The sequence below is a fragment of the Pollachius pollachius genome (genome assembly GCF_949987615.1).
Source record: "Pollachius pollachius genome assembly, chromosome: 15".
Lineage (NCBI taxonomy): Eukaryota > Metazoa > Chordata > Actinopteri > Gadiformes > Gadidae > Pollachius > Pollachius pollachius.
In genome coordinates, this window is record NC_136948.1 from 20,273,948 (window position 1) to 20,289,502 (window position 15,555).

Here is a 15,555-nt window from a genome sequence, read left to right on the forward strand (position 1 = left end):
TCAAAAGATCCAAAGGCAAAGAACAGGTTCATTACGGTATCATTTTATATTGTTGTTGGACCGGTGTGGGGGGATGTGCACGGATCCCTGGCGTCAATTTCCGACGAAAAATTGGTACCTTTTTCGTCGTTTTTCAACGCGGGGTACTCGTCAAATATGTGACGCATGGCCAAGGATCCCTGGCGTCAATTTCCGACGAAAAATGGGTACCTTTTTCGTCGTTTTTCAACGCGGGGTCCGTCAGATAGACATTCATGTTATACCTTTTGCGTCGTTTTTCAACGTGGGGGTCAATCAGATAGACATTCATGTTAATCCCTCACCGTCGGATATAGACGAAAGGAAATCAATGGGGATGCCGTAGCTATTGTCTATTGATTTGTTTGACAGATTCACCATTAAACGTGTTTCTAATGACATTTCTAGCGAGAAATGTACCTTTTCCTTGAATAATCTTCAGTCAGTGACTGTGTATGATCTTTATTAATCTTTATTATCGGAATGGGAAATGCAATATTTTAGGACCGATTCACCGTTAAACGTGTTTCTAATAACATTTCTAGAGAGAAATATGCTTTTTACTTGCATAATCTTCAGTCAGTGATTGTGTCTGATCTTTAGTTTTATAGTTATTGGGAAGATTTTATCGGCTCGCTCTCATGTTTCAACGACGTCAGGTTGCTAGGGACGCTGCTTTCGCTAAACTAGCAAGCTGATCTTTTTTCGACGCTCCGTATTGCAGAAAAAAACGCTGGGAGAGGCGTCTAAAAAAACGGCCGTGACTTTTTCCAGAAACGCTCTGCTCCATAGGAATATAATGTAAAACATGAGCTGTCAGATTTAAAATCGCTAGATGTGAACACGGCCAGTCAAACGTGGCGGAATAATAATAATAATAAAAACACTAACGATTCCAATAGGTTGCCTTCGCACTTTGTGCTTGGCACCCTAATAATAATAATAATGACGATGATGATGATGATAATAATAATTTAATATTTATCTCACTTTGTGTGTCTGGGAGTTTTGTTGGCGAATCAAGTGCATCATCAGCGATGCCCTCAATGTATGCGACGATAGCCAGGATCATTGCGCTTCTGGACTGAACTGTAAGTACAGCTCTGACTTTAGCTTACAAAAATGTGAATTAGAATAATTATCGAGTTATGTTGTGTTTGTTGACACTCTCTAAAGTGCACTGTAGAAAATACATGGGATAGAGACGGATATAAGTGCATGGTCGTTGCAAATGGGAAGCACTTGGTAGACTAACTTAGCTAACAGTTAACCTGCCGCTTAATCAATTCTGCTCGAATTCAGATAGCATTGAAGGAAATAATCGAGTTATGAAAAGACATATTTTTGCATTTTTTACCACCGTGTAGTGTATTATGGCAAGGGAATATATTTAATCAATCAAGACATTGAATTATAACTTGTTGCACCTAATTAAATATGCCGTTAATCTAGCTAACATAGCCTCTAATTCATTTTCATACAGGGTACCATCTTCATAAATTATATAATCAAACACGGTACAATGTAGTTGTAATATTTGAGTTACTGAGGGGCTATTCACAGGTATATGTGATATTGTGTTGTAAGCTAACACATGCTTATTGACCCACATTGTCCTGTGCAATTTGGTGGTGTTTGCCATCCCCAGTAGTGCAGAGAACAGTTTTTGCTCCTGCTTTCTCTCCCTTCGTCTCTCTATTGCTGCTCTGTGTGTGTGTGTGTGTGTGTGTGTGTGTGTGTGTGTGTGTGTGTGTGTGTGGTGTAGATTTCATCATGGCTCAAAAGAAGTTTAGGCCCTGCCCCTCCTGCCAAGAACCTAACCAGGTGAGGGAAAGTGGAATACAGCATTAGACCTATGTCCAATGTTCTAATATGTGGTTTAATGTTGTAGATTTCTCATTAGTAGGTCACGTGGACACTAAAGTATGCTCCTACTAATTTACTTTTTATGATATCTGTACTGTGTTCCAAAACAGGGATAATGTCTGGATTGATATAAATTTTGATTGCTTGTTTTTCATCAAACACCATAGGCATCATTGATTAGAGTAGCCTGGGTGTCTCATACCTCTGCCACTTTCACTGTATGATTTTACCACGATCTGTTGTGTACTTAATTTCTGGATAATCCTGTGTCAACCCAGAGACGCATATTCTGAATTGCATTGTGCTTCATTTGTGCCTCTTTCCTGAATACACCCAAATTAAAAGCTATATCTTGATTGTACTTCTTCTCTGTGACTGTGAATCTGATGTCTCACTTTGGTATACTTTTACCAAACCAGGTGAGCCGAAAAACCTGCAGCAGTTGTTTCGCAGCTCTCTCAAACAAGGGAAAACTAAAGGCCAAAACGGGGTCCCTGGATAGGAAGTGGGCGGAAGGGGTCCTGAAAAATCGAAACGCGGCAAGAGTGGTGAACTCTGCCCATATTGCAGTAAGTAGAAAAGCTCATATTTCATTAAGTATTAATGATTTGCTTCACCTTCATTAATACTTCTGTGATAGAGCAAGGACCTAATTTTACAAAAATAAGTGTAATCTGTAAGTGTAAAAAAGCAAGACTATATTCCAGGTGACCTATTTCAAAGCCACAATTTAAAAAAGCATTTGGGGAGATTGTAATGTTGTTTAAAGTAATTTTGTTTTTAATATGGTGGAAAAAGAATGCAGTGAGAATAACTAATGTTTGCTTATCTGCATTTATCTATTACAGGTGAAAAAACTAAGTGCATTGGGCTATGTCCCAATTTTATTTTATGCCAGAAGGGAGAAAGCCTCTGGAAAGTGGGTGGCTGATGTGATGAACCAGCTGACACCCACTGAGGATAACCTCAAAATTTTAGCCAGTATGAAAAAGGCATACAATTTTGTTTTGCTTAAAGAAGGTAGGATTTGTTTCATTTAAAAGTCATGACAGTTTTAAACGTTTTGCCTTTGCTGATGTGTACATATCGAATATCAACATACACATTTAATATTGTAGGGAACCAGCCCCAGCCCCAGCCCCAGCCCCAGCCCCAGCCCCAGCCCCAGCCTCATGCCTTTGCCCTGGCCGAGCCCCAGGCCCAGCACCAGCCTCAGGCCCTGGCCCAGCCCCAGGCCCTGGCCCTGGCCCTGGCCGAGCCCGAGCCTCAATATCATATATTGGACCTATACCCTGTCTTGCCCCAGCCCGAGCCCGAGCCCCAGCCCCAGGCCCTGGCCCAGCCCCAGCCTCAGCCCGAGCCCCAGCCCCAGGCCCTGGCCCAGCACCAGCCTCAGGCCCTGGCCCAGCCCCAGGCCCAGCACCAGCCCCAGGCCCTGGCCCAGCCCCAGCCTCAATATCATATATTGGACCTATACCCTTTCTTGCCCCAGGCCCTAGCCCAGCCCCAGCCTCAGCCCGAGCCCGAGCCCCAGGCCCTAGCCCAGCCCCAGCCTCAGGCCCTGGCCCAGCCCCAGCCTCAGGCCCTGGTCCAGCCCCAGGCCCAGCACCAGCCCCAGGCCCTGGCCCAGCCCCAGCCACAGGCCCTGACCCAGTCCAAGCACCAGCCTCAGGCCCTGGCCCAGCACCAGCCCCAGGCCCAGCCCACGCCTCAGGCCCTGGCCCAGCACCAGCCCCAGTCTCAGGCCCTGGCCGAGCACCAGCCTCAGGCCCTGGCCCAGCACCAGCCCCAGCCTCAGGCCCAGCCCCAGCCTCAGGCCCTGGCCCAGCACCAGTCTCAGGCCCTGGCCCAGCACCAGCCTCAGGCCCTGGCCCAGCACCAGCCTCAGGCCCTGGCCCAGCCCCAGCCTCAGGCCCTGGCCCAGCCCCAGCCTCAGGCCCTGGCCCAGCCCCAGGCCCAGCACCAGCCCCAGGCCCTGGCCCAGCCCCAGCTACAGGCCCTGACCCAGTCCAAGCACCAGCCTCAGGCCCTGGCCCAGCACCAGCCCCAGGCCCAGCCCCAGCCTCAGGCCCTGGCCCAGCACCAGCCCCAGCCTCAGGCCCTGGCCCAGCACCAGCCCCAGGCCCAGCCCCAGCCTCAGGCCCTGGCCAAACCCCCCCCCCCAAAAAAGAAAGTGTAGGTGAACTTCAGTCTTAGCACACTATGTACGAATTTCCCATTTTTGTAATCATTATTCATGAAATACAGAAATCCTCAGGTGAATTTGGCTCCAGTCCTTTCGGCTAGGCAGTACGATTTTATTAATTTTGTAATTAGGCTACATTTCGGCCATGAAATCACTGAATTTGATGGCTAATACATTCTTTAGTTACTTAGCTGTATTTAGTTGGACCATGTTTAATGTTGTTCCCCAGATTTTATGAAAACTATCTAAAAATTAGTTAAAGTTTCATACAAATGCACAAGACTGCAGATCGTGTTACATTCCTCTACTTACTGTTTGACATTTATGGTTAATTAATATTTTCTTTTTTGTCATTTAAGGTTGCCGGAAATGTAGTAGGCAAAAAATATTTCATTATGACGCCGTCACAGAAAGGAGGATGAATGAGGTAAGATAGAAATATATTTTTCATTAGGCTGTCTGATAATCTCTCCATTGTCTCAGACTCATCTGGCATTTCACATATCACAAAACACTGGCCATTTAAGCAAGTGGTTACCAACTTCAGTCATACTTGTCCTTGGCATGAATTACATGCAGGCTCAACAACGGCCATGGCCCTTTGCGTGATGTCCCTTTGAAAATCTGAGGTTCACAGGCCACTGTGGCCTTGGTGCCCCCTTTCAATATTCTGCTTTGCGTCCGACTATAGCGATTTTTATTTAGCCTATGGCCTGTCAAAACCATCTAATAGAAAATAAATGTTACAAGCAGCCTAGATATCTGTACATATAAAAATCAGATGATTTACAGTTCAATGTAATATCTCATGTTTCATTTTTTTGTAATGTTTCATATAGTGATGCAGGTCTACTGCTGTGAATAGGCTAAATACAACTCCATTTTTATGTAGCCTACTGTATAGTTAACTTTGGCCTTGGTGCCCTGACGTGTGGCCTTTGTGCCCCCCACCAAATATGCCCATCTGAAGGCCAAGTGGCCTTGCCACTAAAATTATGAAATTCCAAGCCTGATTATATGTATGTGTCTTTCTGTAGGGGCGAGCAGAAGTAAGGGTGAGATGGTTACCTTGCTCTGCATGGTAAGCACTGGTTTATATTGCCTTCATACATGTATTTTCTGCTTCCACTTTTAACCATCTCATATGTATAAAGGTTGGAACGTATATTGTAGCACACACAACTTTGAATGTACAGGTGGGTCTCCGAAAATTAGAATATTGTGAAAAGAGTCGATGCAGCCTTCTACCAGAAGATTTTAGAGTTGACGAGCTTTATGGAGATGCTGATTTCCTTTTCCAGCAGGACTCAGCACCTGCCACAGTGCCAAAACTGCTAGTAACTGGTTTGCTTACCATGGTATTACCGTGGTTAACTCATCTCCTCTGAACCCCATAGAGAATCTGTGGGAAATTGTCAAGAAGACAATATTTTGAAATTATTATTTTGGTTTTCATGAGCTGTAAACTGTAATCATCAAGATAGATTAAAACCTAAGAATTGCTTGTAATATTTCACTTTATATCTAATGAATCTAGAATATATTGACTATTAGCTTTTTTGAAATACATTTGGGGGACAAATTTAACTTGTTCACAATATTGTTATTTTTGAGAGCCATCTGTATAATAATTACACTATTGGTATAGGATGGAGTAAATGCTGTGTCACATATCGTTTAGAGGATTTAGCCACTTTCTCTTATCAATATCATGCCTGGTGCCATGCATAATTGTCCCTGTGTGAGTCCCTGTAGGAAGTAGACATTCACCAATACATTGGCAGAACATCAGTATCGGCCAAGATCATCCTCGTTGACTGAGATCGGCTATTGGCTAGTTTACTTTCTATGACTTAATAGATGAGAGTGGCTGATGTGTATCTGTTACATTGCATCAAGCACTCTATATGTATATGTTTGTATAAAAACAATATAATACAAGACGTACAATACTTTTGGAAAATATATACGCTGTGAAACTATTATTTATTAAAATGGCTCCTCCATTTTTCACTGTTCTAATGTTATTTTGCGCTACTTTTACTTACAGTGGAAAAACCTGGGAGGAGACATGGGAGCTGGCCTGCCAGTTCCCATCCTAAGATGCCGGCCAGACTTTTTTCATTTATTATAATTGATTTTTGTTTAAAATAAAGGAAAGTATACCTATATTTCTGTTTACGTCTTTCCATTAGCCTTGTGGATTAAAGATGAATTAATTATTGCCAAAAATGACTGAATGAATTTTTGGTTTTACTTTTCCATCGTGTTTAGAAACATCATGTGACAGTTTTGTATTTTTTTTTTAAATATTGTAGAAGAAAATATGGGAAACAAACATAAATAATGCATAATTATATTTGAAATTTAGTAAAATTTAACATCACAAATACATTCTTATTTAAGTGGATTACATTAATGAACTGATATATTTCACCCAAATCATCTATATACAGTATAATGTAGCCTTTACCTTGATTGATTTAGTAAATATACATTTTCATTAACTTAATTACAACCCTCCTCTTGGTGGAAGAACTTCAAGTATCCCTTCTAATTTCTTTGCTTCCTAACAATTTCAAAGGAACGATTGTACTGGGCATTGTATTTTTAAATACATTGATGTATTCCCATGATTGGAAGTTAGCAGTATTAAACTAATAGAGTGAGTTGGGAAACGCATTACAATGTTATTAATATACAAATGTAGTATTGTTCACTCTATTATATTGGGTTGTATATATATATATATATATATATATATATATTAGTGGTGGTGGGCCGTTATTTCCCCACCAGTTTTCGTCAAGAATCATTTTGTAACCAACACTAGTAAAAAAAAAAACTCGAGTTGAATTATTGTAATGTGAGGGTTCGATATGTGGTGGTGGATCACTCTTTATGAGAATAAACAGCAGGGAGACGGTCGGATGATTTTCTCAAGCGGTACTTTACTTTACTTTTCAACTCACAACCACAACACGTCCTTGTCAGAAGCTAGAATTTAGACTGAGGTAAACGTGAGGGAATCAGAGGCAGATTGAATAGAATATCCTGACTGACACATAATTGTGTAACATTAATATGTAAATGATTAACTGACTACACATTGTAAATATAAATTGTACTTTCAAATATGAATTAACTTCTAAACCTTACATTATTTTGGATTATTACACGGCTCCTCTGTAGACTGCTCCGTTCACTTGCATGGGCACTTGACAACTTCCGGCGGTGAATTATATTTGTTAATTCACCGTTGCCAAGTGTAATTGACCGCTGTCAAGGTAAACGAAAGGATTTTTGCCGTTTGCCATTTTAATGTAGATTAATCTAGATTAATTCCAAAATTAATGTAGATTTAAAAAAAAAATCTATGCCCACCACTAATGACGTCTGACGTCTTGAAAACCTTTGGGTGTGTTCACTAGCCAGTAAGGCTATTGCTAGTAATCCGCGACTGCTATCGTTTATTAATCCATCCTACTGCAGGTATACTGAACTAAATCGTCTTGTTTGGAAGCCACACCATATTAAAACAAATTATAGACGACATTAACACTTTATAGCAAGAAAATAGATCGAAGGTTGAGGTCTGAAAGAAATGCTTTGAAAACGTTGCTTAATACGTTACGCCATTAAACACACCCCTTTCTGTCGGCGAGATAGAGCAGCACGAAAAACCTAAAAATAGCACTAATAAATGTATTTGTTTATCTTTTTCATCACATACATCTACTCACTTTATAAACGTATACGTTATGGTTATACTTTGCCGGTTGACAAATTAGCAGATGTATCATTTCTGAACCCTATACCGGAAATAGGATACCAGAACTACAATTTCTGCCGAGTGCAGTACACATCATTGTGCTGCGTCATAGCTTTTGTAGTTCCAATTAATTATCTCTATTATGTAAAACTGTGATCACGAACCATGCAAGCTTATTATATGTTTTTAAGTGTAGGAAGCACGGCTGTTTGGTCTGATTTTAACTTTTGTATTGGTAAGAGGGTGAAATCATGTTTTTTATAGGTTTTGACCCTAATCAGTGGCGCCCCCTATTGGTCTGCTGCCGGGTATGTTAGTATAGGTACAGAGCTTTCCAAAACTGTTGACCCTATGTCTGGAGCATATTTTGTTGTTGAATTATAAGCCTTCAAAAGTGTCACAGGTGCAAGGTTCAAAGGGCAAACCTGAAGAGCAAGAACTGCCCACACATCTCATATTGACATATGTTGCTCCCTATGTCAAGACCTTTCCAACTATGTCTTCACTGTTGTCCTACGACAAAGTTCGATTTTCTTGTTGGTACACATCATGGCTGTTTGACGTATACATTCAGAGACCTCTTGAAGGACCAAGCTGGAAACAATCAGTCAAAATCTTTCAACAGTTATTTTGTGGCCAGATTTATATAAGATATCGTTGGTAGTATTATACACAGTCATACTTTTCAATGTGGACCAGTTCTGAGTTTATTTTGATTGATTGTTTCACCTTTGGCATTTTCCCATTAACTTACTATGGCGGTTTATAGACCCTTTAACCCCTTCCCCAGTCTGACAGGATGATCCTGGATGATCCAATTTATAATATATTGTAGTGCTAATACATTCCTGTGTACAGTTTAAGTTTTGCAAGCACATCTTGTTAAATGACCATCATAGGACCTTTTTTATCCAAAAAGTCAGCATAGGTCTAACATGCTGTGCGGAAGGAGATACATGTACAGTACTTCATAGAACACTGTAACTTTAACCTCTCCTCAAACCATCCAGAACGGTCCTATATTGTCCGGATGACATAGTCCTAAAACCTGTGTGTAGTTTCACGTAGGCCTATAGATATATCTCTAAACGTCATGAACCAATGTACCCTCACTGCACATGAAAAGCAGTTGAATATGGTCTGTCAAAGGTGCTTTCATTGACCATCTGTAACAGGGGGAGTTGATGAGTCCAAATTTTGGAAAAATTGAGTTGTGTGTCTATAATAACCATGTAGTGACTAGAATTAAGTCACATTTGCAAGTTGTGGGCTGACAATGACTTAAGAACTTATGCATCATAATTAACAGCCAAATATGGCATCTGTAGTGTTGTTTCTGAGGATTTCTGCTGCCTTAGGGGCCGTGTCCACCAAAAGCCTTTTTAAAAGGCGGAGCGCTCCGTGCACTGCTTTCAATGCGTTTATGCGCGCCGCTCAAAAAAGGCGCACGGAGCGTTTTTCGTTTACGTCATTAATACACGTCATCGCTTGTATCCATAGATATACAGCTTCTATCTGTTTGCTACATCATCTGGCATCTGAACCCTCAAAGTCCTCTCTGGTTGCTCCTACAATTTTATTAGAAAATGAATGCAAGATTAATAGCGCTTCTTGCCGTGGCAGCGGAGGTTGCGGACGATCCCCCTGCGCGTGTCGTGGTAGCCCGGAGGAGAGTGTGGGTCCACAGCATTAATCGTGGAAGGAGGCAGTACCAACAATACCACCTTTAACGTGAGGTCGTACAGGACCGGACACTCACTCACAGCTGTTATTAAACTTTCGTCCGACATGTTTCAGTTTGTGTTCTGTTGATACTTTTAGCCTTGCCTCCTCCTCGATTTTGATTGGTCGTTCAAAAAAAGCGCCGATGACGTGGAGCGCTTTTCTTCAAAAGTTCAACTGTTTCCAACTGGGGCACGCGTCTAAAAGCGCGAGGGCCACCCCGCCCCGGGCCCTCTGATCCACCTCAGCCGGTCTCCTCTCCACCCACACATCAAAACCATGGGAACATTATGTACTCATAAAGATATGCTTATACATGACAGGGATAAAAATGATGTCGGTCTGTGTGGCAGCTTTCAGTTTGTTTATGGAGTGTAAGTTCATAATAGCATCAATAAAAACAGTACAAATAGCAATTAATCAGCGCAGCTTGTCTTTACTGATTGTAATAAATTCACTGTTCATACATTTTCTAGTCACATCAGGATATCAGGAGCGATGAAAGCCAAGTTCACTCGTCTGACATTTCAGAGTCACTGTCATATCCATCCCAGTCCCTCTGGAAGTCCATACTGGTTCCTCTCAAAACTTGAGCGTAACAGCCTCTCGCATGCTTCATCATTGTTGTGACTGCTTGCTTCTTTTTCAAGGTTAAGCTGCGGAGACCCTTGATCCCTTCCTCATTTAGACCCCACAGCTCACCTTATGGGAGTAAAACAAAAAAGATAACGGCCACATTAGAAATCTCAGGAAAAAATATGAATGACAATGTACATTATAGTATTCCAACATGTTACTTAAATACGTACTTTGCAATGGCTCACTGGAAAGCCGGCATGACATCTCCTTGAGCGTGTCTGCACGAGTGGAGAGAGACTTCCAATGCTTTGCCATCTCGGCAATGACAATCTTCCTCTCCTCCTCAAGTCTCCTTATTGCCATCACAACGTCAAACGCCTTCCTCTTGGTTTTCAAATCAACATTGTCTGGGATACAGTTGTGGAAAATAAGCCAAAGTACGTTTATTTTTCAAAGAATTTCTGAGATCATCTGAAATAAGGCATAATTGGCTCTGTGCTACTATGTGAATCATACGAAATTGTCAACTGATTTGCTTACATACCACCATGGGAAAGTTGCCACGGACAAACTGTCTCCTCAGAGAGAATGCTGTCAAAGGTGATTCTCTCTGCATCTGGAACCATGCTGTTGTATTTGTCAGCAACAGAGCCAATAATGGCCTTCTCCTCTCTGATTTTGCGCCGCATCCGGGCCCGACCTTTGCTGCCATCGGTGTCTTTGTAAAGGCGCTGGGACCTTCTTTTAATGCTGGCCACCAGCACCTCCAATCTACTAGTCACCGCGTCCAGATCTGCATTCTTTTGGGATGTTGTTGCTGAGAAGAAAAGAAGTGTAAACATTTCACTTACATTTTCATGGTGCTAACTGCAATGAGCCAAGTCTCAATGTAACACAGAAGGCCACAGGGAAGTCATAAAGATTCTCCTTTTTTTCTGCAGAACTGACACATTGATCAGTAATAGTATAACTCTCACCTTCTGCCCACTCTTTTACGTCAGTGACCCAGCCCTCAACTTCAACCTGTGTCACTGCCAGTTGGACTCTCATGACCTCCAGGTCCTGAAGCCGGCTTTCCAGGCCTTTTGTGGCCTTTAAATAACAAAAGAAAAATGTTATCCCTACACAAATATACAATAGAAGGCATCTACAATATAAGAAAAGAAATGACTCTCGTCTACCTTCTGATATCGGCGGGCAAGTGAAGTGTCCAAGTTATTAAACTTTTGCTGATTCCAGCGCATGGCCATCAGTGTAAGCATGTCTGTACGACCTGCAAAAAAAAAAATAATAAACTCATCTGTTTTTTACTACACGTCCCTCACCTGCAGTCTTGTGCCTTTTTCTTGTCAAGTGAACAGAACAAATTATTAGCAGAGAGTTGACAGTGGGGGAGAAGAGTAAACAAGTAGCTTTGTATGGTGTCGCATGACAGTATGACAAATGGCGCAGGAGAGTGGTACAAGTCAGTGTCTCGAGACATTTGGCGTCGAGTCTGAAAATGTGTGACCTCAACAAAGCTCACCATAATTACAAGAATCTGGAGGTACAGTAATTTGAGTGCTTTTGTTAACAGGGTGAGAAGGTGGAGATTTGCAGCTGCTACACTTTCCTTATAACACTTTCAATCTAAGAAGTGCAGTGTGTGGTAAACTTACCTGCTTTGGACATATGTTTTGTCGTAACAGCAATCCTAGAGAGGAAGGCGTTGCACTGCTCAACCTCCTCCCCAAGTGTCAATCCAGCCCCTTGCTGGTAAGCTCCACTCCATTTAACCTATTAAAGAAAATATTTATAAGCTGCCAACATACCTTTCCAGGTGTTCAGGGACAGTCAATGAGATGGTAATGTTTTCTTACCTCGCATTTAAAGTCATGGGCTTTAGCATGAAACACTGACAGGAATGGCTTCATGTCAAGAAGGTGCTGGAGCTCCGGGCAGCTTTTTGCCACTTTGTTGAGGTAGGGCCAGTACTTGCATGTAACATCCATGGCAAAAAAGGTTATTGGCTTATTTGCCAGCTTGTTCTGCAGGTAGAGGGGATAAGCGTAGATTTCTCCCCTGAACATGTTGAGAGCGCTGAGAAAAACTCCATGTCGACACACCGCAAGCTCAAGTCCCTCCTCATCAATTTTACTCCTGGATCTCTGAGATGTTTCTCTGGCTGCTGACCACTCCCCTCCACAGACACCTCTTCCAGAGACCTACAACATGGAAAACGGTTGACATAAATTGTCAGGACTCACCCAAACAATATCAACGTTAGGATGTTATTGGTGGTGTTTTTAGAAATATTATAGAACTTTACATGGTTGGTGGTAGAAGGAATGTAATCCACAAATCTCTCTACTTCATCATCTTTAGCAATGAAGATGCCATCAAACAAGGCTTGCTCCTCAGATCTAAATGAAAGAGAGGTACACATTGACCGTCAATATGACACAGCAAAGGTTACTTTAACAACACTGGAAATTACACACATTTTTTTAGTACCTTGCTGCATTCTTAAAGCGGTAGTGCTTGCGATTTCCGTCCACTGAAACGGCAAGCATGTCTGGGGTGCATGCAGGACAGACAAAAGGCTCCTCCCTGCATATCTTGTCGACCTCAAATCTAACAGCCTCCCACTCCAAAAAGCTTTTTCTGAAGCTGTCTGCTGTGATCTTCCCAGTCTGTTTCAGAACAGTAAAACATGTCAACATATTTCACAGTATTTTATCAAAACATGATACTGTAGTCTAATTGTATACATTTACAATTTTCTGAATGTTTCTGAATGCAATCTGCATGACTATGACGTGACAAGGATCTTATACACGGGTCTGAATGAAATACATGTTTTGAGTGATTGAGTTGTTGATGATGTTCTATCAATGTATTGAGTATAGCTGAATCACATCAGTCACTCTGCTATACTCGTCATACTAGTTGGTAGTGATTCCCACCACTAATACTCACACGGCCGAAGCGGACAGTTCGTTGATCAAGCATTCGCAAAAAGGCTTGACAGGAAAGTCCTGGTGCTGCCATCTTCAACTCTTCGTATGAATGCAACACATCGGTAGAGTACACCGTGGAGAAGTGAAGGGTCGCAGGCCAGTAGTCATTACGGACCAAGTCATCGACTCCAGCACTCCAAGTGGCTTTGCATGCCTCGCATTTCATCTCAGGCATAGAGAGATCATATCGTCCTAGAAAAATCAAAAACACATTGTATATGGGATGAGAAGTGTGTTTGCTGGTGCGGGAGGAACAGATGATTCACTGCACTTCCGCAAATGAAAATGTGAGTAAAATAACATAAATAAAAATAGTGTATATAATTATAGTTGAGCTGGATGTTCTGTCAGGCAGCAATAAAGAACTGTGTTGAAGCATCCTAACTGACAGAGATAGTTGTTTATTTGTCGGTTCAATTCTTTCCTGCTACTGAAACTTGAAAGCATGACTTGAAAGCATGACAGAAGAAGGGGACACCACTGGGCTACTTCAGATTGAAGTGCCTTTCTAAAGAAAGGTAGCCTACATTCAAATCTCCCCTGTAGTACATTCCGAACCGAGAAACTTAAAATCATACATCTGGCAGTCTTTCTCAGTTGTCAAAGTGACTCTTTTGTGAGACAGAAGCCAAAACTGAACATCCCTTCTGAGGTCTTTCGCCGCCAGAAGTCGGATACACGGTTACAGATGCGGGCGGGAGCAGGACTAAAAATGACACATTATTACGGGAACCGGACAAAATATTGCGGGAACAGGGGGCCGCAGGACTGAAAAATCTGTCCAGTGCAGACTTCTATTGGAAACATTTGAATAGAAATAACTCAGGAGACATTTACAAAGTCAATAGAAATGACCCTGGTTTTCCCCAAGTTCATTTTATTCTTACCATTTATTGTAACCACAGCAACAACTTTTCCTGGGTTGACACTCAACGTTCCCGGAGAACAAGTACAAATTTTCTCGGGCATCTCCAACGGCAAAATACACACTGAAAGACACATCATATGCAGGGATTAAAGACATACATCATCCTATGTACTAACTGGGAAGTATTCTGTAATCATTTTAAAATCAATACTTTGAAAAGCTTTAAGATAAAAGTTCATTAAGTGTGTTTCAGAGAAAGTACTTAAAATATTCCTGTGAAGCCTATTATACTGTGAAGTTATTGAAAATACATAATTGCGTTTTTGGCAGATAACTGACAGATAAAGCGATTACTGCGATTAAGTGGCACAGTCAAGGAGGATGACGTGAATATAAAAGTCAAATGACAGAAATGTACCTATGCATGATTATTTGCGATTATTACGATTGCAACAATTGTGCAGCCCTAAATTTGACGCTACAGCTTACCACACTGGGAAAGAACCCTGTCCACGACACAGGTTGTTGGAGGCAATGGCTGAAAGAATCCAGCTATTGTTGCATCCCTGTTGTGGAACACCTGGTTTCTGTGTAAACTGACATCACACTCAGCACATAAGAGTGGGTGAGGTCGGCAGTCACGACAACGGACAGCAGCTGGACTGCTGCCACACTGTTGGCAGATCCCAGTTTCCGCATTTTGTTGTGCCACCATGGTATTCACCAGCCGGGGTCTCTCTTTCGCCCACCTCTCTGAGAGGAGACTCCTTCGAGTAGACCAGTCTAAGGAAGCTCGTGGTGGTGCTGGTGCTGTTTCCTGATCATCCATGTCATCATCCTGTGAGTAGTTTAGCTCTTAAAGGAAAGACTCTGTAAAAATAATACATAATATTTAAAAACTAAATTGAAGTGTGCAACATGGATGTTGTCTGTTATTCTGTCGCAAAGACATGGAATTTACATTTGAATTATTAGAATTTATAAGCACAATGAACTAGAATAGAGACAAAATAAATAACATACCAACAGTGTCAGGAGGACAGTAGTTGGTTCTCTCAACGCTGCTTTCCAACATTGTAGTACGAGCACCAGTCTTGCGACTGTAGCTGTGACTAGCTGTAGCGGAAAATAAAACACAAATCAACCTTTACAGCATTACAATACCATACATTTTGACGAGCTAATTTTATTCCACACAATGATACAAACCTTTTATTAGCCAAATTTGTTGTCTATACCACTCTGGATGAATATGTAATAAAAACCTCATCTTATACCAGACCCATGGCTGATTCATGTATTCAATCCAAAGTGGTAAAACAATCAATATCGTTTTAGATCTATGTGAGAAATGTTCTCCTTTAAGTAATAGGACTGAAAAAATAAAACTGACCCATTTGGTTTCGGCATGATCTTGGTCTGTCATAGACAACATTTCCATCACTGTCCCTCTTCAGCCACATGACAGGTTGATGGCTGGTGGATGGTGGAGCCTCCTGGACCGGTTGATGGCTGGTGGATAGTGCTGCCTCCCGTTCTACCTCCA

At 41.9% G+C, this 15,555-nt stretch overlaps 1 protein-coding gene across 2 annotated transcripts; it reads left to right on the top strand.

Annotated features, from left to right (window-relative positions):
* Positions 1-146: 146 nt before the first annotated feature.
* LOC307087452 (uncharacterized protein) lies at positions 147-6,219 on the top strand. Of its 2 annotated transcripts, XM_079753041.1 has the most exons (7): positions 147-1,109; positions 1,784-1,842; positions 2,304-2,453; positions 2,733-2,904; positions 4,429-4,496; positions 5,107-5,150; positions 6,120-6,219. In XM_079753041.1, exons 2-7 carry the CDS (start codon positions 1,792-1,794, stop codon positions 6,169-6,171), a joined length of 537 nt encoding a protein of 178 aa, XP_079609167.1. In that variant the 5' UTR covers positions 147-1,109; positions 1,784-1,791; the 3' UTR covers positions 6,172-6,219. The 2 variants fall into 2 exon arrangements, with proteins under 2 accessions (XP_079609167.1, XP_079609168.1); XM_079753042.1 differs by lacking the exon at positions 147-1,109 and having other exon boundaries at positions 1,552-1,842.
* The last annotated feature ends 9,336 nt before the right edge of the window (positions 6,220-15,555 follow it).

Coding starts and splice junctions, on each gene's coding strand:
- LOC307087452 (XM_079753041.1), top strand. CDS start 1,792: ATGGCTCAAAAGAAGTTTAGGCCCTGCCCCTCCTGCCAAGAACCTAAC. Junction 4,497..5,106: donor CAGAAAGGAGGATGAATGAG/GTAAGATAGAAA, acceptor GTCTTTCTGTAG/GGGCGAGCAGAAGTAAGGGT. Junction 5,151..6,119: donor TGGTTACCTTGCTCTGCATG/GTAAGCACTGGT, acceptor TTTTACTTACAG/TGGAAAAACCTGGGAGGAGA.